General features: G+C 47.4%; 1 protein-coding gene and 1 long non-coding RNA gene across 2 annotated transcripts; one reads left to right on the top strand and one right to left on the bottom strand.

Annotated features, from left to right (window-relative positions):
- Positions 1-369: 369 nt before the first annotated feature.
- ddr2l (discoidin domain receptor family, member 2, like) lies at positions 370-22,739 on the bottom strand. The gene is made up of 19 exons (XM_086205688.1): positions 22,315-22,739; positions 11,915-12,013; positions 11,419-11,521; positions 10,857-10,932; positions 9,600-9,752; positions 8,581-8,725; positions 7,825-7,930; positions 7,498-7,687; positions 7,040-7,286; positions 6,813-6,884; positions 6,602-6,744; positions 6,414-6,525; positions 6,024-6,140; positions 5,382-5,626; positions 4,963-5,090; positions 4,652-4,849; positions 4,331-4,565; positions 3,833-3,982; positions 370-3,746 (listed from the first exon to the last, which is right to left on the bottom strand). The coding sequence occupies exons 2-19, from the start codon at positions 11,973-11,975 to the stop codon at positions 3,612-3,614; spliced, it is 2,616 nt and encodes an 871-aa protein (XP_086061814.1). The 5' UTR covers positions 11,976-12,013; positions 22,315-22,739; the 3' UTR covers positions 370-3,611.
- Positions 12,649-18,645, top strand: LOC147259623 (uncharacterized). Its single transcript, XR_015116333.1, has 3 exons — positions 12,649-12,822; positions 12,938-13,001; positions 18,523-18,645. It is a non-coding gene; the product is annotated as an uncharacterized LOC147259623 (long non-coding RNA).
- Positions 22,740-22,922: the final 183 nt, after the last annotated feature.

Below are 22,922 nucleotides of genomic sequence, written 5' to 3'. Positions count from 1 at the left end.
TTCAATTCTTTGAAAAACATCTTATAACCTGTCCTGAACTTTTAAGCCTTCAAGAATTAAACATTTATTATGTTATTGCAGCATCATTTTGACACAGCCAGTAATACAACAACAAAAACAAGACCTGCATTTGTAGGTTTTAATCTGTTGTTGCATTGTCAGCTTTGATTGCATCGAGACCTGAAAAGAATGTTGTGTCTCTGCATCATCAGAGTCCTCTGGGGACTTTGTTTTTCTCTGTAAACATTCAAGTTCTGCAAATCACAGTTTTGTTCCACCATCCAAATGAACATTGTAGAACTTTAAATAATAAAAACAATTCATCAGTCAGACAACGTAAAGTAAGACACAACCTCCACTCCTCTGTTGGACAAATTCAACTTTTTATTGTAAGAGAAAACAAGACAAAAGGTTACAAAGTTAAAAGGACTTGAGACGGCAGGATGCAAAGTTCCCAAGTCATTAACGTAAACAGATGCTAGCCTATGTACAATAACGCCTGACACGATACCGAAGATGGAACAGTGGGCATGAGAAACGAGAGAAAAACCAGCACTGTTTTCAACTTGAAAGGTTCAAAACTGCTGAAGAAACAGAACAGGAAGAAGAGAAAATAGCCACGTAATTCTGATAGATGATCAATAATCAATAACAATTATCACACCGAATCTGCATTCATACACTGAGATAATATAGACCATGTATACTGTACACTATCTACTAAAAGACTCCTCTCTAATGGAAATAGATCAAAATACACAGGCTCACTGTAGCAAAGGACTCTGGGAGACTGAGTTTAGTGGTTTCCTTAATTCTCTTGCTCCCTCATTTACTTGCATGATTCGGCACCACAGAGCAAATGGTGAACCACTTTAATCCCAACTAGCTCCCAGTGCTCAAAGGAATGTCCAAAACACCAATTCACAAATAAACACATGTACTTGTTGAAATGTTAGGATACAGTACAGATAAAACTCTACTGGAACAACAACAAAAACACACAAGGATGCACTCAAATCTCTTTGGTCTTTCTCCCACCTTCCTGTCAGAGTCATGATGGTTTGCGCCATTTTGTTAATTTAATACTGCACACAGACACGAACTGAGGGGCAGAAACATGAAGACAATGGCACATGGGGGGGGGACATATCACAACAACAGTGTGCTTTTCCCACTTTTACACTGGATGATGATGGAGGCAACAAAGCTGTTTGGGTCACACCAGAAAGTGAAATAAGTCACGCTAGAAGTGTCTTAGCAAGCAAACAGCTAGCATGCTAGTTGCTGGCAAGCTAACTGCTAACATGGAGGGACCTGGCCAGTCATTCTCTCAATAAGCTGGTGTGTCGAGCGTCACTCAAAAATCTGTCCCTTCTTAGTTTGCGCTAGCTGGTTAATACTGTTGGTAAATGGTTGCAGTTGATCTTGCATCACTCCTAACAAGCTGTGACATATTTCTGTTCCCACCCTTCAACCTCAGTGGTTTTTACTGGTTTGTTCCACAGTGATGCTAACTGAGTGAAGGTGGTGTTTCACCCTAACCTTGTTCATCCTTGCATCTTTGAGCTCGGTGACACAGATAGGTAAGCTAACTGCTAACATGCTAGCCAGCAGGGTTCAGGCCAACTTCTCGTCCTGTTTTCTCCAACCTACAGTTCATAATCCTGATCAAGACAAACAGTGGAGAGTCACCGAAAAGCAAACGACACTCTTGGGGTGAAGTAATGCTTCAATTCAAAACTGTACAACAGGCTCGTTTGTTATCCAGCAGCGTGGAAGCTTTTGACCGTCGCTCTGATTCTATGCTAATGCCGTTTCTGTGCTTCATCTGAATCGTGTGTCGCTTCTTTCTACGTTCTAAAAAGGTTATACGTTGTAAAACGATTAAAAATGTTTGTTTGTTTCGACTCCTAAAATGTACGAGGCTCGCCAAGGGCTGCATCCATGACGGTGGACTGTGACTGCTGGTCAGATATCTTTACCCTTAACATACATGTGCTGAGCACGCTGCAGCACATACATGACACAGGTATGATACCTTGATATGACGTAGTCGTGACCGACGCCCCCCTCATGTAAGGCACTCTAATCAAGAGCATCTTCATCCTGTGAATTACGTGCTTATGATGCATGTTTGGACACAAACGCTGTGAGTGGTAATAAAACATTTCCTACATTTGTAACTAACTAGACAGTAGAAATAACCATTAACAAGTGTTTCTAAAGGTACTTATTAAACTATTCATAAATAGATTAAATTACAAAATAATTACATTTTTGAAATTTGTAAAGACAATAAAAAGAGTCATTCGAAAAAGAAATTAAAATAAAATATGAATCCATCAATAATTAGCTCAACTTAAAAAAAGATTTACTAAAACAACATTTAACAGTCAATAAGTCAATCATTTAAATATACATTAAATAATTCATAAATAAATAATGGCATTTATCTGAAAATGTATTCTTAAAAGAGAAATAAATAAATGAATTCACAAACTGAATTAAGAGTTGGTTTCTGTTTTCCTCTGCTTTTTCCTCCTAGACAGACAGTTTCTTTTTTAAAAACCTTTTCTTTCAAAAACCTGCATTTTTAACTCAATTCGGGAATCCAGTAGTTTGTCCAGCTATTTTTGTAAATCCCCTTTTAATCTATTAATGGATTCATATTTAATTTTAAAACAACTTTTCTATAATTCCTCTTTTCATTCTCCAATAAAATTTCAAACAATGTATTATTTTTTAATGGAATCCGTTTATTTCTACAATAACAAATACATTGGTAAACACATTTTTATGACTATTTTTATTCTAAAGTGAGCTATTCTTTAATTAAACACTTTCTTACTATTTCAATGACATTGCTGGTCCTCCTCATGAGGCAGGCCTTTCAATTTCTGGCTTCAATCCGCCTATTTGAGACCCTCGGGGGGTTGGACGCCGCCTCTTGGCACCCTGACGTGAACCTCAGGCCAACAACATTCATATCGACAAAAAAAAAGACCAACAAACTGACACACCCAGACAAATAAAATAGAATAAACATCTAAAAATAAAATCCTACTCTATGATTTGACCCTAGCCCTAGCTCCAGTGTGGGTTAATATATAAACACGAATAACTGAGAGACACAGACAGTGCTTTACACTTCCACTAAAAACCACAGGGACAGGAGAAACTAGCAAGACTCGAGAGTCCGTCCAGTTCTTGGTATCTTTGAAGGCCAAATAAGGAAGAAGGAAATAAAGTTCAGGGCACCTTTGGTACCATAACAACAAGAAAAGTTTTGGTCACTGATTGAGAGGAAAGGAGGCGGACAAACCCGTGAGAGTGACGATGACGGACATCGCAGGAAAGTTTAGCCTCTTCTGAGAGCTTCAGAAGTGTTGGGGCCTTGTGAAATGTTTCTCAAAGTCTTCCTTCCCCTCGTCTCCCTCGTGTCTCCCAGAATGGTGACTCCAACCAACTCTGATCCACTCACTGCCATTCAGTCTTCCTGTGTCAGTTACAGGAGTCCAGTGGACGAGCCGCCACCTAGGACGGCCCCAGGGGAACGTCCCAGGGGAACGTCCCAGGGGAACGTCCCAGGGGAACGTCCCAGAGGTCTCGGCTCACTGGTTGACGTGGGGCCTCAGAGCTTGGTAAAGCCCCTCGAACGTGGGCCGATCAGGAATGTCGCGTCTCCAGCAACGCATCATCAGCTCGAAGAGAGAGGGAGGGCAGAGTGGAGGAGCGTAGAGAAAAATCTGGGAGGGAAGAACACGAGCGTCATGATCAAGATCTGAACAGAGAACCCACATGGCAGGGTACATTATCCACATGATGGTGTCACCTGTCTGCCCTGGTTCCTGAAGAACTCGCCAGTGTTCTCTATCACCTGTTCGTCTGACAGCAGGCTGTAGGGCTGCTCCTTACACAGGGTGAAGATCTCCCACAGGGTGACGCCGAACGCCCACACGTCACTGGCTGTGGTGAACTTACCCTGCGGAGGAGACAGGAGGCGACAAAAACAACAAGATGACAATGAATCCAGATTCCAGGGGTGGAACTCCAGACGCTCAAGGCCTGTTAGAGGTTCTGGTCTTCTGTGTCTTCAGGTGAAAGACAGCTGGCACTGCAGGTCAAACAACCAGTGAAGAAGAAGCTTCAGAAGCTGCGTCAGATGGAGGCCAGTGGGTCTGCACCAGTGGGGACCAGCCCATCACTGCTGGGATCGTTTTTAGTACACAATCAAGCTACTTTACAAGAATGATGACTTCTGAGCGAACCCTAAACCCGACGGAAACAAATCTTCAGGGAGGAGGGCCTGACCAGGCCGGCCCGCACTCACCAGCAGGATGCTCTCCCAGGCCATCCAGCGGATGGGCAGCACCGCACGGCCCTGGATGCGGTAGTAGTCGCTGCTGTAAAGGTTTCGGCTCATCCCAAAGTCGGCGATCTTGATGGTGAGGCGGCGGTCCAGCAGGCAGTTTCTGGTGGCCAGGTCGCGGTGCACAAAGTTCAGAGATGCCAGATACTTCATCCCAGAGGAGATCTGCACCGACATGTGGAGCAGGTCGGACAGACTGCAGACGGACAAACAGAGACACTCATGCAACATGAGTCAGGGAGCGTTGGGAGGATGTCTCTGTGGTTCGAACAGCGTGCTAACCTGACTGAAGGGATGTTGTTGGCATACGTCAGCGTGCTCTCGATCTCCCGCTGAGACAGGAACATGTTGAGGTCCCCGTTCTCCATGTACTCCGTCACCATGCACAACGGGTCAGACGACACGCATACACACAGCAGCCGGATGATGTTGGGGTCGTTCAGGCGAGACATGATCTTTATTTCCTTCAGGAAATCATTCCTGATGGAGGGAGGACACCTGGTTAGTGTTGGACGGACGGGTGGCCCAAGAGACGTCCCCCTTGTAATGGGGTCATGTGATGTGTGCAGTATCACAGAGGAGGAGGAATCCACCTGGCCTGGCTGGTAGCATCGGCCCTCAGCTGTTTCACCGCCACCAGCACCGAGTGTCCATCTCTGTCTGGGAGGGGCGAACCCTCCCCAAGGAATTCTGGGAGCTCCTCAGCCTCACACAGGTGGACCTGAAACACAGTAACACACAGGTACAGTAAGAACACGCTTGCAAAACATGCAACACAATCTCACTGCAGATGTGTACTTTACTTCCGTGACATCTATTATTTTTGATGGGTCCATGCAAACACTTCCCATCCACTACCAGTCATTGTGCTAAGCTAACTAGCGTGAGAAGCTAGCTAACGTGGGAAGCGTCTCTGTCTTCTTATGCGTCAGTGAGCTTTGTGAGAACACCATCTCCATCACACCTCCACTGTCCAGAGCCCCGCCCTCTCCCCACCCCCTCCCCTGCACACCTCTCCAAACTGCCCCTCCCCCAGCTTCTCCCTGAAGATCAGCTGTTGCCGTGGAAACTCTGCGGCAGAGATGTCCTTCCTGGTGAGTGAGTCCACGGTCAAGGCAGGGACAGCATACATGTTGCTGCCGGTGACACCCTGCAGCCGCACAATGTCTGTCTCAGCGTAGTGGGGCGCGTTGCTGTGGAAACATTGGTGTGGCGTGCACTGCGTGATGTCAGGTTCGGCGTAGCCTCCTCCACATGCTGCCAGTGAGAAATAGTAGACATTGGCATCAAAGAGTGATTGACTGTCCCCACTCATGTGATGGTTGTTCAAAATGATGGAAGTCACACATTTCAGGTCTTACCACACGGCCAGTCTGGTGTCACCATGTGACAGGAAGCAAGAAGAAGGTCATAGAGAGGGTTGCCGAGGAGGAGAGCTGGAGGAAGAGGAAACAGGGGCAGACAGATCGGGCTGGGAGGGGAGGGAGAGAGCATGCAGGCCGAGGCGACAGCATCGAGTCATTCACAAGCCAAAAGGAAGATTAATGACAGCTGAGAAACAAGATGTTAAAATGTGACAGGTGATTGACAACAGGCATCCAGCAGGGGGCGGGACCAGCGGTCCGTGACAGGTGGTTGGGAACAGTGTGTTCACCTGAGGCTTCGGCGCTCTGAGACAGCTCTGGCAGCTTGTTCCTCAGCACCGCTGGGTTCTGGTACTGTGGGTCCAACAGGAACACTCTCTCGTAGTGAGGGTCGGCGTTCGCGTGGCCTGGGGGAGAACACAGCGTCCCTCTCGTTAATTGTGGAGTAATTAACAGTTCTGACGATGGTAAAGTGCTGGTGGAGCAGCAATTTGTCTCCTCGCCCTCATCGTGTCGCATCTCTGCCAGACATTTGCATGGACTTTTGCTGTGATTAGCGTCTGAATTGCGTCTGAAGGGTTTCGTCAAAAACTGCGGCTGCGCTTCAGGCTTGACCTCTGCCACCATCTTGATACGCCTCTTTTTACAGCTAATGAAACAGAACTTCGTCTGCTTATCACCTGCGGGGGCGTGTCCAGAACGGGGGGGCACAGGGGGGGTCTGGAGGATGATGGTGTCACTGCAGGAGGACAGCCGAACCGTCACTTCCTCGTCCAGGATCCTGCGAGGAGCCTGAAGGACAGAAATGATCCTGAAACCTGCAAACCAAAGGATCCGGCAGGCGGGTGGAGAGTTTCAGACCACTCACCTTCTCCAGCACCTTGCAGACGTACTGACACCAGAGGATGAGGAAGATGATGATGACCAGCAGCAGGATGATGGTCACCAGGCAGCCAATCAGAATGGGTGTGTTCCCGTCGTCGGGCGTGTCGCTGGCTGACGGGCTGGCAGCTGTGAAGGCAACGTCACAGTCACCAGATCATCTTTTACAGCCACATGTGTGAGGTCAGAGGTCGTACCTGTGAGTGTGGTGGTGCTCCCTGGCGGTGAGGTCACCGCCACGTGCACCTGGGTGGGCAGTACAGTATCCTCTGAGGGGAAAACAGGAAGTTAAGTATATCACTAGATTCAAAAGATGTGAGTGTGTGTGTGTGTGTGTGTGTGTGTGTGTGTGTGTGTGTGTGTGTGTGAGGGAGAGAGAGAGAGAGAGAGAGAGAGAGAGAGAGAGAGAGAGAGAGAGAGTTACCGGACTGAAAGGAGATTTCGCTGAACATCATCCAGACGTCAGCAAAGTAGAAGCGGCAGCGGAGGGATTTGGCAGCACGGCGGTTCAGCGGCACAGTGACGTATCTGGCACTTGGGTTCCTGTCGTCCAGCACTGTCTTGAATGCCACAGGCTCCGCCTCCCAGCCGGCGATGAGGCGAGGCTTAAACCAGCAGAAGACAGAGGAGAAGATCTTGACGCCGCGGGAGAACATGTTGTTACTGTGAACCTGCAGAGATGAGCGGAGGACGGAGAGGCGACATGTTGGTGCGGGTCTTCATGATGGATTTGATTTACAATCAAATGTTTGTGTATTGGAACATTGCAGCTCACTGAGCCGTAATCGTTCCACCTCTAGAACCTGGTGGACCTGCCAGTTTGGAATTTATTGTTATTTTGCGACATTTACTGCTCTGATCTTAAGTCAGATGATGGTGAACCTTCATGGAAGTGAAGTTCCTCTGTCTGTCGAACACAAACTCCATCTCCACGTATCCCTGAGTTCCCAGCGAGTCGTTCCTCCAACCCAGGTAGTCGTAGCCCGGCCACACGTGGTACTGACGAGTCATCAGGAAGTCATCCAGGCCAATCACACCGTCCGTCAGCTGGCCCAACCCACCAAACAGCCTCCTATTGGATGAGACGACCCAATCAGAGACAGAAGCTATCAGTGTTTATACGTGTGTGTGTGTGTGTGTGTGTGTGTGTGTGTGTGTGTGTGTGTGTGTGTGTGTGTGTGTGTGTGTGTTTGCAAGAGAGGGCCGTACCTACGCTCGTGTGCTCCGTCATACGTGGAGTCGTTGAGGCTGGCGATGGGATAACCGGGTGGCATCATCAGCTGACCCTCGGGGGCGCCGTATGAGATCAACCCATCTACAGCAGAGGAGGCGTGAAAGGGTTCATTCTGAGGGACAACCACATGCGTGTGATGCGTAGCACGTAACACGCAACAGATGTAAAAGTGGTTTTATTCTCGCCACAGTGCAATTTGACCTCGAAGCAGTGGTGATGTCACACACTGACGTTCCGGACGGGTTCTAGTGTTCTAGCCTTGAATGACGCAGTGAAGCGTTGCTCACTTCAGATTTAGAAATGTGTGCATCTCACATTTGAGGTTAGAGGATTTTACAATTATTACTGAACGATCATATTGTAAGTAGGTGTTAATTATGTCCCAGACTGTGGGGGCATGAGGGCTACAGTGTAACCTGATCCTTGCCTGTCAGGCCATGAAGCAAATCTAACACTTTGGGTATCTTTGGGTTGATAAATTTGCTCTCAAATTATTTTTTAAATTGCAAATCTTTTCTGTTTGATTGCTTTCAAAAAGGCGTTACTGTCTTGCAACCTGTGTGAGTGTCATTTATAATTTGTCCATAAACAAATCTGCCTAATTTATTGGTCGGACTCTGAAACCTCACGAATGTTTGTGCGATGCTGGTGTTGGAGTGAAGCGGTTTCGCTGCAGTTTACTGAACAGTTCTCAGCATCAACAGCTTCTAAGGTCAGTGGGCGGGGCCTACCCTCCCATGGGCAGCCATACAGCTCCACCCTCATGCAGACGGTGGACAGCTTGGTGACGGGGATCAAGCGGACGTAGCGGGTGACGACGGGGGGATGAAGGTCATTGATGACGGAGGTGTAGGGATTTTTGTTTCCCTCGATCACCTGGACACAAGCACAGAAGCAGAGGTGGCCGTGACCGAATGCATCAATGAATCATCTGTCAGGTGTGAGGGGAAGGAAAATGAACATGAAGACGTGACCTCAGACGAGAACATACAACTGCTAGCACCCGTGTTTCATACGATCCAGCAAGTCACTGCCGGTTAGGAGGCGAGGCGGACCACTGCTAGCTTGAAACAGCAAAAACTTCATCCAAAAAGTGCATTTTACCTCCAAGTACTCACCAAGAGGTACATTTATTCAGCTCGAAGCTAAAGGAGACTGAAAGCTTACCGGTTTGGTGCTACCATGAAGGAGATGGTTCCAATGTGCCAGTAGGTTGCGCCCCAGGCTTGTTCAAGGTAGCACCAGAACCGTTAGCTTTCAGTCTCCGTTAGCTTCAAGCTAAATATATGTGGCTGGCTCTTCCTTCTGTTCTGGAGTCACCATGAATAATGCAGGAAGGAAAACACATCTTAGTTAGCACAAGACTATCTCAGGGAGTACTTGAAAGATAAAATACATCTTTTGGGTGAAGTGTCACTGGATGCCCCCCCCTGCCCACCTCTGAATTATCTGACTCATCCAGGAAAGTCCCTCCCAGGTGCTCTGCGTGAGGGAGGAAACTGAAATCATGACTCTGATGTTTTGAACGTTCACGCCATGTTGCCGAAGGCTTCACGGGCCTCGAGGCCAACAGGAAGCTGCCGTGTACGCATCACTTCCTCTGATTCGAGTGCATGACCAGAAGCAGCTCCGAGAGACAAAAGCATGATTGTTATTTTCTTTTCCTTCCTGTCGTCTATCACTCCATAACACATTTCCTCTCCACTTAATGCTGCCTGCCTGCTCTCCCTGTCTGTTCTCATCTGCTCACCGTGTTTCCTAGGCGATTCCTCCACGACTTCCACAGTAGACCGTCCCTGCTGTAGTTGAGGCGGTAGGCTCGGGCGAACTCAATTCCGGAGTTTCTGGCGTATCGTCCCTGTGTCCCGACCACAGTCAGGAAGGTGAGTCGTCCCAAGTCCACCTGAGGGACAGGTGGACATGCTCCCGTCAAAGCAGGGAAGTTCTGCTCCATTGATGTCAGAACACGAAACACTCGTTCAAATTCTCCAGTTTGAGCTTCAATGTTTCTTTGTATTTTCAAAATTTAATTCTCACATTCAGCCTTTGGTTCTTCTTCTAAACTGAAGAAGTTCTCCGGTGCTGTGTCGTACTCATCTGGACCGTTTCGCCTCTCGTCCAAAGGCTTCTTCAGTTCTAAGTCACTGGTGGGAAGTTGCAGACTCTGTTTAAAGGACTCTGAAACCCAGAGGACCCGAACGACCCCCCCAGAGGGTCACACCCACGCAGAGCTGAAGCCATGCAGCTCCCACCAGTAGCCTGAACCAGTCCAGCTGACTAGGACACAGAACTGAAGTGGAAACAGGACCTGGATGAGTGAGAACCTTCGCCAACAGGTACTCAAGAACGCTTCCTGATGAGAAGCCAAGTTGTTTGCAACCTGCAGCGGCAGGTTTAACAGGAATGTTTTGTAGTAAGAAAAAACTGCATTGACTCCATTTATCATCACCAGTAGCTGTAAAAATATCTTCAGGTTTCCAACAGTCCCTGAACGCATCATGCGCTCTGTCTGTTTGCATCAGGTACCAATGAAATTCTCTCAGGAATTCCCTGAAAACGTGACCCGGATATCACGTTCAAGAGAATCCGACCCACAAACGTACAGATCACACGAGGAAAACTCCCTGCCACGTTCTAAAAACCTCCATCTTCTGGTTGTGAGGGCTCAGCCTGGTTTTTTGATGCTAGCTGGGGGCTGAACTTCCAACAACGGCAGCTGAAACAGAGCAAATAGTTTTGGAAGTTTGAGCCCATGAAGGCTCAGCAACAGTTCTACTAACAGAAATAAGTCACGGTCACACCTGATTCTCGTGTCAGGTGACTTTACTGTACACATGTTCACACGATTAAGGACCCTTTCACACCAGCCTCCTTTGGTCCGGACCTTTGGACTTTTGATTAGGACCGAAAAATTTGAGAGCTCTACCGGACCTGGCTGAAAAAGTCAGGAATCCATCTTTTCCAGCGGACCACGTGTGGTTCCACTGAGGTGTTGAGAGACACAAACCTGCAGGTACTGACTGTCCGAAGGCTCCTGCTGGCCCTCAGGACACCAGGCGCCGTCCCCCTCCTCCCGATTCAACCTGCAAACATGCGTTGAATGGTCAAACACTCCTGAGACACCAAATATCCGACAGCTATAAAAACTCCTGACAGGGTCGGCAGGAGGAGCTGGAACATGTGTGTCACTTCACCCTTGGAGTGTGTTTGGTCTGAGTGTCACACAGGTGTTACACCTATGTTAGCATGCAGGTGTTTAACCTGCGAGTGCAGCAGGACTGAGATCAGTGGATGCTAATTAGCTCTGTTACTGTGTTTCAATCACCACCAATTTAACATTTCTTTCCCACTACCGTTCATTGTGCTAAGCTAACTAGCCCAGCGGAAGGCCTCCACCCTCTGGTCCTCCCTGGGGATGATGGACAACTAACATTTGGTGAGTTACTTTGAAAGTTCTCAGTCAAATGAATCTGGGTCAGAGAAATGAAGAGCAGAAAAGCAACTAATAAAAGCGCTTGAACGCAAACCACAGATCAAGAAAACGTCTTCGCTGGTTAGGGAGAACTGACCTGGCGTAGCGTGGTCCTGTGGTCTCGTACCATTGGCTGGATGCTGTGATGTCATCATCTTTGATTCGTCCATCCTCCATGCCCAAGGCATAGCGACAGTGTGCTGTGACACACACACACACACACACACACACACACACACACACACACACGCACACAGGTTTATGCAGGTACACTTGGTAAGGACACAACGTTGGCTTCCCTCTGTCGTGGACAGCCTGACCAGTGCATGTGAGGACCTTCACTGATGTGATGTCCTGGAGCCCCTGACCCCTGACCCCTGACCCTAAACTTGACCTTCACCAGCCCTGGGAAGCTTCTCAAATGTTTTGTCAAGCGTTGGTTCCTTAAAAGCATAAAAATACAAGTGCACACGCACAAAAATAAAAAAATGCTTTCGAAGGACAGCGAGTCCTGTTGCTGCCAGCGGTTTGAGAATTCAAAGTCTGAGAGGGTATTATGACGTGAGTGTGAGTGTGAGTGTGTGTGTGTGTACCAGGGTCGATCTGTCCGACGGCTGTTGTGGCTTGAAGGATCAGCAGCAAGAAGAGGTGCATGATGGTCCACCGATCTCACCAGCACACACGCTACATCTCTAAGACACACACACACACACACACACACACACACAAACGTCATCATACAGAATGGATTTAGACTTTATAATAAGGTTTCCTACAAGTGACCATGGTAGACATAATATCTGAACACTTGGGCTACAGAGCACTGAGGAGGGGAGGAGACATGAATCGTAGGTTTCAGCCAACGTCATTTGCAAGATTAAATAAAAAAGGTTTTTAATTTGAAAAATATTCATCAAAATGACTTTTCCTCATGTAAAAAACAGAGCTTTTAAAATAATCACCCCAAAATGTTAAAAATATCATATTTCACAAATTCTGCTGTTTCTGAAGCAACGCACGCGACTGCCGAGCAACAGGTTGCTGATGTAGACACAAAAATTGCAGCGCTGCCAAAGTGGCCGACATCAGGCGGATATGGGCTTCATGGCTGTGGTGATTGTTGCTGCCACCGGTCGGCCTGCAGTCTCCAGCTTCACCAGATCAGCTGTTTTCCAACAGATGTAGAGGCAAACGAGCGTCGCTGGATGTTCCCCGACAGACACGATTTCATTTGGTTTACAGAATGTGTGTGTGTGCGTGTGTGTGTTGCGTAACCTGGCCTGCTGCTGGTTGTGTCCAGCAGTAACATTATTGTGAAATCACACAAACAAAGAGACAAGGCAGCGTCTCCCCTCCAGGTTTCACCTTTTCTCTCGACTCCAAACGTCCTCACTGAATCTGACATTTTCTCTCTCAACCTTCAGTTCCAGACGTCGAGTCACTGGAGAGAACAGCTGGACGGGAGCGAGGAGGAGGACGAGCAAACACAATCAAACGTCCAGTATCCACGCAGCTCAGAGCGCTAAACATGAACTGTCTCACTGATCGTGCGATGCCACTGCTCACGAGGTCACGAGCTGCCTGCCCTGTTTTAGTCCCTGACAGTGAAGCTGAAGCTGCTCTACAGAGGGAGACGGTTGCAGAGAGAAGAGATGAGCTGAGAGAGGAAAGGGTTAATGAGTAAGTAACTTTATTTATGTAACACCAGAGACGTCACTGAGCTCTTCAGAGGAAACAGAACAAACATGAATCACCGTAAAAACACAATAAAAACTCATTAAAAACAGGAATAAAATGCAAATTACAAGAGCCTAAACTAGCGAGCTGATGTGGTCCAAACGTCTCAGGACGGAGGAGCCACAACCTCAAACACTCCGTCTCCACATTACTGCCTTCAAGAGCTACCGGGAAAGTTCCACTCCAAGGTGGGAAAACACGTTTGGAATATCTTAGTAGGAAAGTGGGATGCTTTTAGAGCTTGGAGAATGTTTGACGTCAGCTGCCATGGCAGCGTTCTGATGTAGAACTGAACCTCCACCATCCACCGGTCTGGTGTTTACTGGTGGATCTGATGTAGAACTGAACCTCCACCATCCACCAGTCTGGTGTTTACTGGTGGATCTGATGTAGAACTGAACCTCCAACATCCACCGGTCTGGTGTTTACTGGTGGGTCTGATGTAGAACTGAACCTCCACCATCCACCGGTCTGGTGTTTACTGGTGGATCTGATCTAGAACTGAACCTCCACCATCCACCGGTCTGGTGTTTACTGGTGGATCTGATGTAGAACTGAACCTCCACCATCCACCGGTCTGGTGTTTACTGGTGGATCTGATGTAGAACTGAACCTCCACCATCCACCAGTCTGGTGTTTACTGGTGGATCTGATGTAGAACTGAACCTCCACCATCCACCGGTCTGGTGTTTACTGGTGGATCTGATGTAGAACTGAACCTCAACCATCCACCGGTCTGGTGTTTACTGGTGGATCTGATGTAGAACTGAACCTCCACCATCCACCGGTCTGGTGTTTACTGGTGGATCTGATGTAGAACTGAACCTGTTAATATCTTTAGCTGCTTGGAACCACACAGCTGATTTCAGGTCTCTGTCCTAGAGACCAGGGAACTGTAGATGTTCTCAGAAAACTTATTCACTCTGGACTGCAACTGATAGGTGAAATATTGACCTCTAAGCTTTTTTTCAAGCTGTTTCATCTCATTCACCGGTGATGAGGTCATTTCTGATTCCAGCAGCAGCAGGCAGCCATGTTTGTTATGGGAATAAGGCGTTCCAGAAGGAACTTTCCCACGTTACAGCAGCATCAACACAGACACACAGATTAAAGAACATCCAGAAAGCGCTGGAAGCCGGCGGGAACAGCCACTGTCTCTGACCATCACCTGATATTTGCAATGGACCATCTTTGGTCACAAGACCATTGTGTCGGCCATCTTTGAACCTCTTCCTCAGCATGACGTAGGACCACAAACGTCACAATGTGGAGTCGACTTCCACCTAATGGCCCGAAATCACACATCAGAGTGACATCATCATCATCATCATCAGCAAAATCATCAGAAGCCTGTTGTTCCGGCGTACAACAACAGAATGAATCAATTTATTGATGGAGGTACGTGTGCATGGGGGGCGGTAGGTGGCGCCACGCCATCTCACAGCTGGTGGCAGTCAGACTTTTGCATCACAAACTAGTTCACGAGTTCACCAGCAGCGTTGCTCACAAACCGCAGACTTGCATTCAGACTGTTCAAGAAAAAGAGACGTGATAACCACGATTTGATTTCCACAGTGGAACTACGGAACATGCAGTGAATGTGGGTTGAAGTCCTGCAGGTGGACTTAATTCAATTTGTAACCTGATGTCCAACCAAGCATCTCAAACTGATCCCAGGACCTCTGAGGTCATCGTACGTGTCATGTGGTTACGAGAGATTCTGAGAGGTTGGAGTCAGGTGACCGCCAGAGAAACTGTGACAGCAGTTTTAGCCATAAAATCAAAAACTGAGAAGAGAGACTCACTCAGCGATGGCGGCGGCTCACTAACAGCTGATTCCTGTCAGGTTCACAGAATTCTGGGCAGCGACTCTGGAAACAAACGAGCCGATCGGACCGAAAGTTATAGACTGACGGTTCTGAAGAACACGCTCTGTTCTAGAAACACAATTCTTCTTCTTCTTCTTCTCCTCCTCCTCTCGTCTTTTGTCTGACACGGAGTTCTGCCTTCAGGAAGTGAGTTCATTCAGCACTTCATGAGGGACAGAATGCTTTATGTAATGTGCTGGCTGGTGCCCAGAGTCTACAGCGAAATCACATGACCAACAGGGAGCGGGCGAGAGAGAGAGAGAGAGAGAGAGAGAGAGAGAGACGCTGACTGAGTGAGTCAAACAGACTGTACTTCCAACAAATATGAAAACAACAAGATCCAGCAGCTCTTTGTCTCCTGCAGTCTCAACTCCTCCTTTAAACCAGGCGTTCATAACATTTCAACCAGTTAAGTTCTGTTGTGAGTTCAAGGAAACTGTTCAACATTCAGTAAACGTCTCCAAGTTGGTCCCAAACCGATTACTCCAGTGGACAATACAACCAGCCGATACTGGCCTGTCCTACACATACCAATAACAGTTAGGCCCCAACATGAGCTGGTATTAGCTGATGCTAGCTGGTATTAGCTGATGCTGGCTTCTATTAGCCGATGCTGGCTGGTATTCGCTGATGCTAGCTGGTATTAGCCGATGCTGGCTGGTATTCGCTGATGCTGGCTGGTATTAGCCGATGCTGGCTGGTATTCGCTGATGCTGGCTGGTATTAGTTGATGCTAGCTGGTATTACATGATGCTAGCTGGTACTAGCTGATGCTAGCTGGTATTAGCCGGTGCTGGCTGGTATTCGCTGATGCTGGCTTCTATTAGCTGATGCTGGCTGGTATTCGCTGATGCTGGCTTCTATTAGCTGATGCTGGCTGGTATTCGCTGATGCTGGCTGGTATTAGTTGATGCTAGCTGGTATTACATGATGCTAGCTGGTACTAGCTGATGCTAGCTGGTATTAGCCGGTGCTGGCTGGTATTCTCTGATGCTGGCTTCTATTAGCTGATGCTAGCTGGTACTAGCTGATGCTAGCTGGTATTAGCCGATGCTGGCTGGTATTCGCTGATGCTGGCTTCTATTAGCTGATGCTGGCTGGTATTCGCTGATGCTGGCTGGTATTAGTTGATGCTAGCTGGTATTAGCTGATGCTGGCTTCTATTAGCTGATGCTAGCTGGTATTAGCTGATGCTGACTTCTATTAGTTGATGCTAACTGGTATTCGCTGATGCTGGCTGGTATTAGTTGATGCTAGCTGGTATTCGCTGATGCTGGCAGGTATTAGCCGATGCTAGCTGGTATTAGCCGATGCTGGCTGGTATTCGCTGATGCTGGCTTCTATTAGCTCATGCTGGCTTCCATTAGCTGATGCTAGCTGGTATTAGCTGATGCTAGCTGGTATTCGCTGATGCTGGCTTCTATTAGCTGATGCTGGCTGGTATTAGCTGATGCTAGCTGGTATTCGCTGATGCTGGCTTCTATTAGTTGATGCTAGCTGGTACTAGCTGATTCTAGCTGGTATTAGCCGATGCTGGCTGGTATTCGCTGATGCTGGCTTCTATTAGCTGATGCTGGCTGGTATTCACTGATGCTGGCTGGTATTAGTTGATGCTAGCTGGTATTCGCTGATGCTGGCTTCTATTAGCTGATGCTAGCTGGTATTAGCTGATGCTGACTTCTATTAGTTGATGCTAACTGGTATTCGCTGATGCTGGCTGGTATTAGTTGATGCTAGCTGGTATTCGCTGATGCTGGTAGGTATTAGCTGATGCTAGCTGGTATTAGCTGATGCTGGCTGGTATTAGTTGATGCTAGCTGGTATTCGCTGATGCTGGCTGGTATTAGTTGATGCTAGCTGGTATTCGCTGATGCTGGCTGGTATTAGTTGATGCTAGCTGGTATTCGCTGATGCTGGCTGGTATTCGCTGATGCTGGCTGGTATTAACCGATAATGGCTGGTATTCGCTGATGCTGGCTTCTATTAGCTGATGCTAGCTGGTATTCGCTGATGCTGGCTGGTATTCGCTGATGCTGGCTTCTATTAGCTGATTCTAGCTGGTATTAGGTGATGCTGGCTGGTATTAGTTGATGCTGGCTGGTATTCGCTGATGCTGGCTTCCATTAGCTGATGCTAGCTGGTATTAGCTGATGCTAGCTGGTATTCGCTGATGCTGGCTTCTATTAGCTGATGCTGGCTGGTATTAGCTGATGCTAGCTGGTATTCGCTGATGCTGGCTTCTATTAGCTGATGCTGGCTGGTATTTGCTGATGCTGGCTGGTATTCTCTGATGCTGGCTAGCGGATATTGGTGATATTCATGATATTTCACAACTGATTTGGCTTATAGCCCATATTAGTTTTAAGATAATGTTTATATAATATTCAGATTTTGTTCATAAAACGATTTTGTTCGTAAAAACAAGTTAATTTGAAGTGTTGCATTGTCTTTACTCCCAAAACACTTGGCCTGGTGGCCATTGGTTCTTTTCCATAAACTACAACAACAAACAGAACAGAAGAAAGTAATTTTGATGTGTTGGGCCAGTGATTATCAGCCATCACACAGCTACCAATGTTACTGAGCGTCCGACCGATTTATAAGATTAATATTTATGATCACACAGTAGGAAGTTGCTCTGTTGTTCTGAATCCAACTTAATCACCTCAGTGACAACTGACGATGAACTCAACCTGTCAATCAATACGCAGCTGATGACACAATGAACTCACTGACATCTCTCTCACTCTCTCGGTTCCTCCATCTTTGCTTTCTCTCTTTGTCTCCTCCCTCCCTGTCTCTCCTCCCTCCTTCTCCATCCCCTCCTTCCTCCCTCTGTCAGAACAAACTGCAGCCAAAAGCCTCAACATTCCAAACATTCAACGCAACCCAGCTCCCTCTCTCTCTCTCTCCGTCAAAGTCTCTCGCCCTCACAAACACACAGGAATCCACATGCCTTCCTCAAACTGTCTCTTACAGTTACACACAGGAATCCACCCCCACCCCCACCCCCACCCCCACCCCCACCCCTCTATCTCTCTGGTGTAGAAGTGAATAAGAACAAGTTCATCGAGAGCAAAACACACCAAAGCCAACACACACACACACACACTTGCAATCTTGAACACACAAGTTGAAGCAGAGTTTTTTACTTCATTAGTGTTTTAGCATCATCGTGAAAATAAATGATTTGAGTTATTTTTCACACAAAAATGACAAACAACAAACAAACGTTTGCTAGAATTCAGACTCTGACATATTAGGGTTTGTTGCTTATTCGTCATTGATGACAGAAAATATCTTCAGGTTTCGGGCTGTTGGAAAAAAAGGAGACATGTTGCGCTCAACTAAAGCAGTGAGATATGACAACACATGCAATAAAAGATCCAAGAGCTCTTTCATGAGACAGCAACCTCCCTGGTTTCTACGGTGGTGCAGCAGAGCTGCTCCTCCGCAGTATTTGATGTTAGCAGTGACACGGACGATCTCTGTTTTGGTTTTCTATTCGTATGAGCAACATTGTTTATGAGCTGCACTGTTGGATAATTCTGTCTCTTGGACTCCAACAGTGTTTGTTTAAATCTTCTTCTTATTAGTGACAGCTGAGCTGCTCAGAGGAGAAGAGGAAGAGCCTTTCACCGCAGCTCAGTTCACTTTATCACAACTGGAGATTCATAGAATCCAGAGAAGTCCTCCGCTATCAGGATCTCGATCGTTACTGGGAGACGGAAGCTCTGACCTCAGGACGTGAGATTATGTCCATGTCACTCGCACCAAACTTGGGCTCTGGTGAAATAAATGATTGTCTATGATGAGTAATTAGCACTTAATCAATTAAATGTTGTGAATGCATGTTGCAGCTGTTGTGGATGCGTGTTGCAGCTGTTGTGGATGCGTGTTGCAGCTGTTGTGGATGCGTGTTGCAGCTGTTGTGGATGCGTGCTGCAGCTGTTGTGGATGCGTGTTGCAGCTGTTGTGGATGCGTGTTGCAGCTGTTGTGGATGCGTGCTGCAGCTGTTGTGGATGCGTGTTGCAGCTGTTGTGGATGCGTGTTGCAGCTGTTTTGAATGCGTGTTGCAGCTGTTTTGAATGCATGTTGCAGCTGTTGTGAATGCATGTTGCAGCTGTTGTGGATGCATGTTGCAGCTGTTGTGAATGCGTGTTGCAGCTGTTGTGGATGCGTGTTGCAGCTGTTGTGGATGCGTGTTGCAGCTGTTGTGGATGCGTGTTGCAGCTGTTGTGGATATGTGTTGCAGCTGTTGTGGATGCGTGTTGCAGCTGTTTTGAATGCGTGTTGCAGCTGTTGTGAATGCGTGTTGCAGCTGTTGTGGATGCGTGTTGCAGCTGTTGTGAATGCGTGTTGCAGCTGCGTGTTGCAGCTGTTTTGAATGCGTGTTGCAGCTGTTGTGGATGCGTGTTGCAGCTGTTGTGGATGCGTGTTGCAGCTGTTGTGGATGCGTGTTGCAGCTGTTGTGGATGCGTGTTGCAGCTGTTGTGGATGCGTGTTGCAGCTATTGTGGATGCGTGTTGCAGCTATTGTGGATGCGTGTTGCAGCTGTTGTGGATGCGTGTTGCAGCTGTTGTGGATGCGTGTTGCAGCTGTTGTGGATGCGTGTTGCAGCTGCGTTCAGGTGGATGTTTACAGTCCCGACGTCTCAGCTTCACTCCCCCCCCTCATCTTGGTGTACAATTTCAACATCAGCGTCAGAAACATGCAGCCCGAGTGAGGTTGGAGCGGCAGATGTTACGAGGCCTTAACCGGAGCAGAAGCTTCCGAGGATCAGTGGCATCCCAGGAATGCAAGGAGCGCTCGATTTAACATGTCGAGCTTTGATGCGAGACCCTGAAACATGAATGGGATGTTGAGTTCTGCAGCCGGATGCTTCCTGTGGGAGGTGTCGACGTGATATCAGAGCTCAAGTAGGACAAACAAACGCTTCAATGACTTTAGCGGGGACGTACTGGTCGTTATGACCCTGTTTCACCCTCACAGCATTCCTTTTATACTGTGTAACTGGGAATTTACTGGGATTTGACAGATAAAGGAATCTTATGAATGATCATGGACACGCCTCCAATTAGGACTGCCCCCTCCTGAAAGTCGATCAGTATATTGCATCACCTGTGGGGACACCAGTCCCTGAGGACGCAGGTCTGATAAATTCTTCATCTCATGAAACCTGATTCAAAGCAAGTTGTGCCTGTTTAACTCAAATGATGACATCATCACGCCTCAGCAACCACGAAGAGATTGCCTGCCAGATCCTCTGTGTGGTTTCTTAATAGTTTTAATGAGCAACCGGCTGTGTGTGTGTGTGTGTGTGTGTGTGTGTGTGTGTGTGTGTGTGTGTGTGTACTTCACATCTGCATCTCAACTCAATTATCCAGAAAGTCTCAGATGATCCTGAGGACGGTTGGACGTCCTGTTCACTTCCTGTCCAGCTGGTTCTCTCAGAGGAAACACCAACGTGTCGCTGTCCCTCCGACCACTTCAGTTTTTGGATTTGTGAATTTTAATAATGACACTAAAATATAAAATATGACCACGATATGGTAATGAGAGATGCGTTGTTGTCTTTGATCTTCTCAAACCAATAAACAGTGAAACATTTATGTGAGACGGAGGACAAAAGTCACGCAACTGATGCTTAACGGAACAGTGATGTCACGAACGTACCAGTTATAATGAACCTGTACCTCACTAACGTCTGACACGAGGTCCAATCACAGCACGGCTCGTGTTTAATGCAGCGAAGAAGAAGAGGAAGAAGAAGAAGAAGAAGAAGAAGAAGAAGAAGAAGAAGAACTGCCGCCTCTTGCCTGAAGGCTGCTGGGATAGGCTCCACCCCCCCACCACCATTAATAGGACAAGAGGTAAAAGATGGATGGATGGAGGGAGGGAGGGATGGATGGAGGGATCTGAAAGTTGGAACATGATGAGGCGTGCCAGCAGGATCACGTGGGTAACGCACCACCTGACCTTCAGAGGTCAGAGAAGCAAAGGAAGATGTGCATCTCACATATTATCTGTACTCTTACTTCATTTTATTATGTGAAGTAAACGCAGTATAAAATACTTCTCTACTTTTACTTAATAAGGATTTTGAATGGGGACTGAGTTGTATTTTATTGGGGTATTTCTACTTCTACTCAGTATTTGACCGTAGCAGTTTGCTCCCTTGCAGTGACGAACATTTGTCACATTGACGGGAGCTTTTAGCAACAACTCATGAATGAAGCCTCACCAGCCTGATCGAATCCTGACTGACAGGTCCCCGCATCCTGGACTCCAGGACAGGACTGCCAACTGGAACTACATCAACCCTGCTGTAGTAAGAGTACTGTAGTAGGAGTACTGCAGTGGGAGTACTGTAGTAAGAGTACTGTAGTAAGAGTACTGTAGTGAGAGTACTGTAGTAGGAGTACTGCAGTGAGAGTACTGTAGTAAGAGTATTGTAGTAGGAGTACTGTAGTGAGAGTACTGTAGTAAGAGTACTGTAGTGAGAGTACTGTAGTAAGAGTACTGTAGTGAGAGCACTGTAGTAAGAGTATTGTAGTAGGAGTACTGCAGTGAGAGTACTGTAGTAAGAGTATTGTAGTAGGAGTACTGTAGTGAGAGTACTGTAGTAAGAGTACTGTAGTGAGAGTACTGTAGTAAGAGTACTGTAGTGAGAGTACTGTAGTAAGAGTATTGTAGTAGGAGTACTGTAGTGAGAGTACTGTAGTAGGAGTACTGTAGTAAGAGTACTGTAGTAGGAGTACTGCAGTGGGAGTACTGTAGTAAGAGTACTGTAGTGAGAGTACTGTAGTAAGAGTATTGTAGTAGGAGTACTGTAGTGAGAGTACTGTAGTGAGAGTACTGTAGTAAGAGTACTGTAGTGAGAGTATTGTAGTAGGAGTACTGCAGTGAGAGCAGTGGTAGAAGACTTCAATGGCCTCCATCAGTCTCTTCTCTGTTTCTCTCATGACATCAGAAGCAAAGAGATTGTGAGTCCATGATCTTCATCATTCAGACCGAGGATGAGGAGGATCTCTCTATAGTCGAGCTGCCACAGATACATACACATATTATGTGTATGTATATATATAAATCTGTTATACGTATATATTTGCATACGTGTATATATACACATAAACATATATATACAAACATATATATATATAATAGATTTATAGACGGAGTATAGACGTAAAATATATGCGTGCGCGCGTGTGCGTGCGTTTTGTGTGCAGCCAATGGACGCAGCCATGTTGGTCTCATATTTCAGTCCCACTTCTGTCTGAGAAACTTTTCTAATGTTTAGGCCTCACTCACACACACTCACACTCACACACACACACACACACACACACACACACACACACACACACACACACACAGTATTTACCTGGCTGCCGTTTTCCTCCGGATCCACAACAGCAGACGCGAGCTTCTGTCCGGATTTCTCCGTTTGTCCGGTCCGGTCGGGTCGGTAAAGTGGGTTCGGTCGGGGTGATTACGTCACAAGATCATAACTAACGGCGTCCTTGTGTCCCCGGGAGTCTCCCGAATGTCTCGCTTCTACTTTTACTTCTCAAAGTTCGAGTTTCACCATGAAGCTGCTGGGGAAGATCTGTCGCTCCAGAGAGAGAAAAAAAGCTGCCGTGTGTTTACATCACATCCGAAGATGAGGAGGAGGAGGAAGAGGAGGAGGGGAGGAGGAAGAGGAGGAGAAGGAAGAGGGAGTGGAGGAGGAGGAGGAAGAAGAAGGCAGCATGAGACCGGAGACCTGAGGTGTTGTTGTGGAGTGAGACGAGCTCGGTAGGGCAGGAGGCCGCGCCGTCCGGTCCCAGGAGCTCGCTGGTTCGGGGATGCCCCCCCTCCCCCCCCCCCTTTCACGGTGAGCGGATGACGCCCCCTTGTGTTCCACGACCGGAAGCGCGTTTACGAACCGACGTCCGCCCCCGAAGTCCAGACTGCATGTCTGCCTTCGGTGTGGCGCATCATCGAGTCCCG

The sequence above is a fragment of the Aulostomus chinensis genome, chromosome 6, assembly GCF_037954235.1.
Source record: "Aulostomus chinensis isolate RoL2024-O1b breed Wild chromosome 6, RoL_Achi_v1.0, whole genome shotgun sequence".
Taxonomy (NCBI): domain Eukaryota; kingdom Metazoa; phylum Chordata; class Actinopteri; order Syngnathiformes; family Aulostomidae; genus Aulostomus; species Aulostomus chinensis.
This window is presented reverse-complemented; position numbering and strand designations above follow the sequence as displayed.

What these genes read in the sequence shown, in the direction of transcription:
- ddr2l (XM_086205688.1), bottom strand. Translation starts at nt 11,975, where the DNA reads ATGCACCTCTTCTTGCTGCTGATCCTTCAAGCCACAACAGCCGTCGGA. An exon ending in GGAATCGCCTAGGAAACACG is followed by an intron (nt 8,726 to 9,599) that starts GTGAGCAGATGA and finishes GCTTGTGTCCAG; the next exon opens with GTGATCGAGGGAAACAAAAA. An exon ending in CGAAATCTCCTTTCAGTCCG is followed by an intron (nt 6,885 to 7,039) that starts GTAACTCTCTCT and finishes TTTTCCCCTCAG; the next exon opens with AGGATACTGTACTGCCCACC.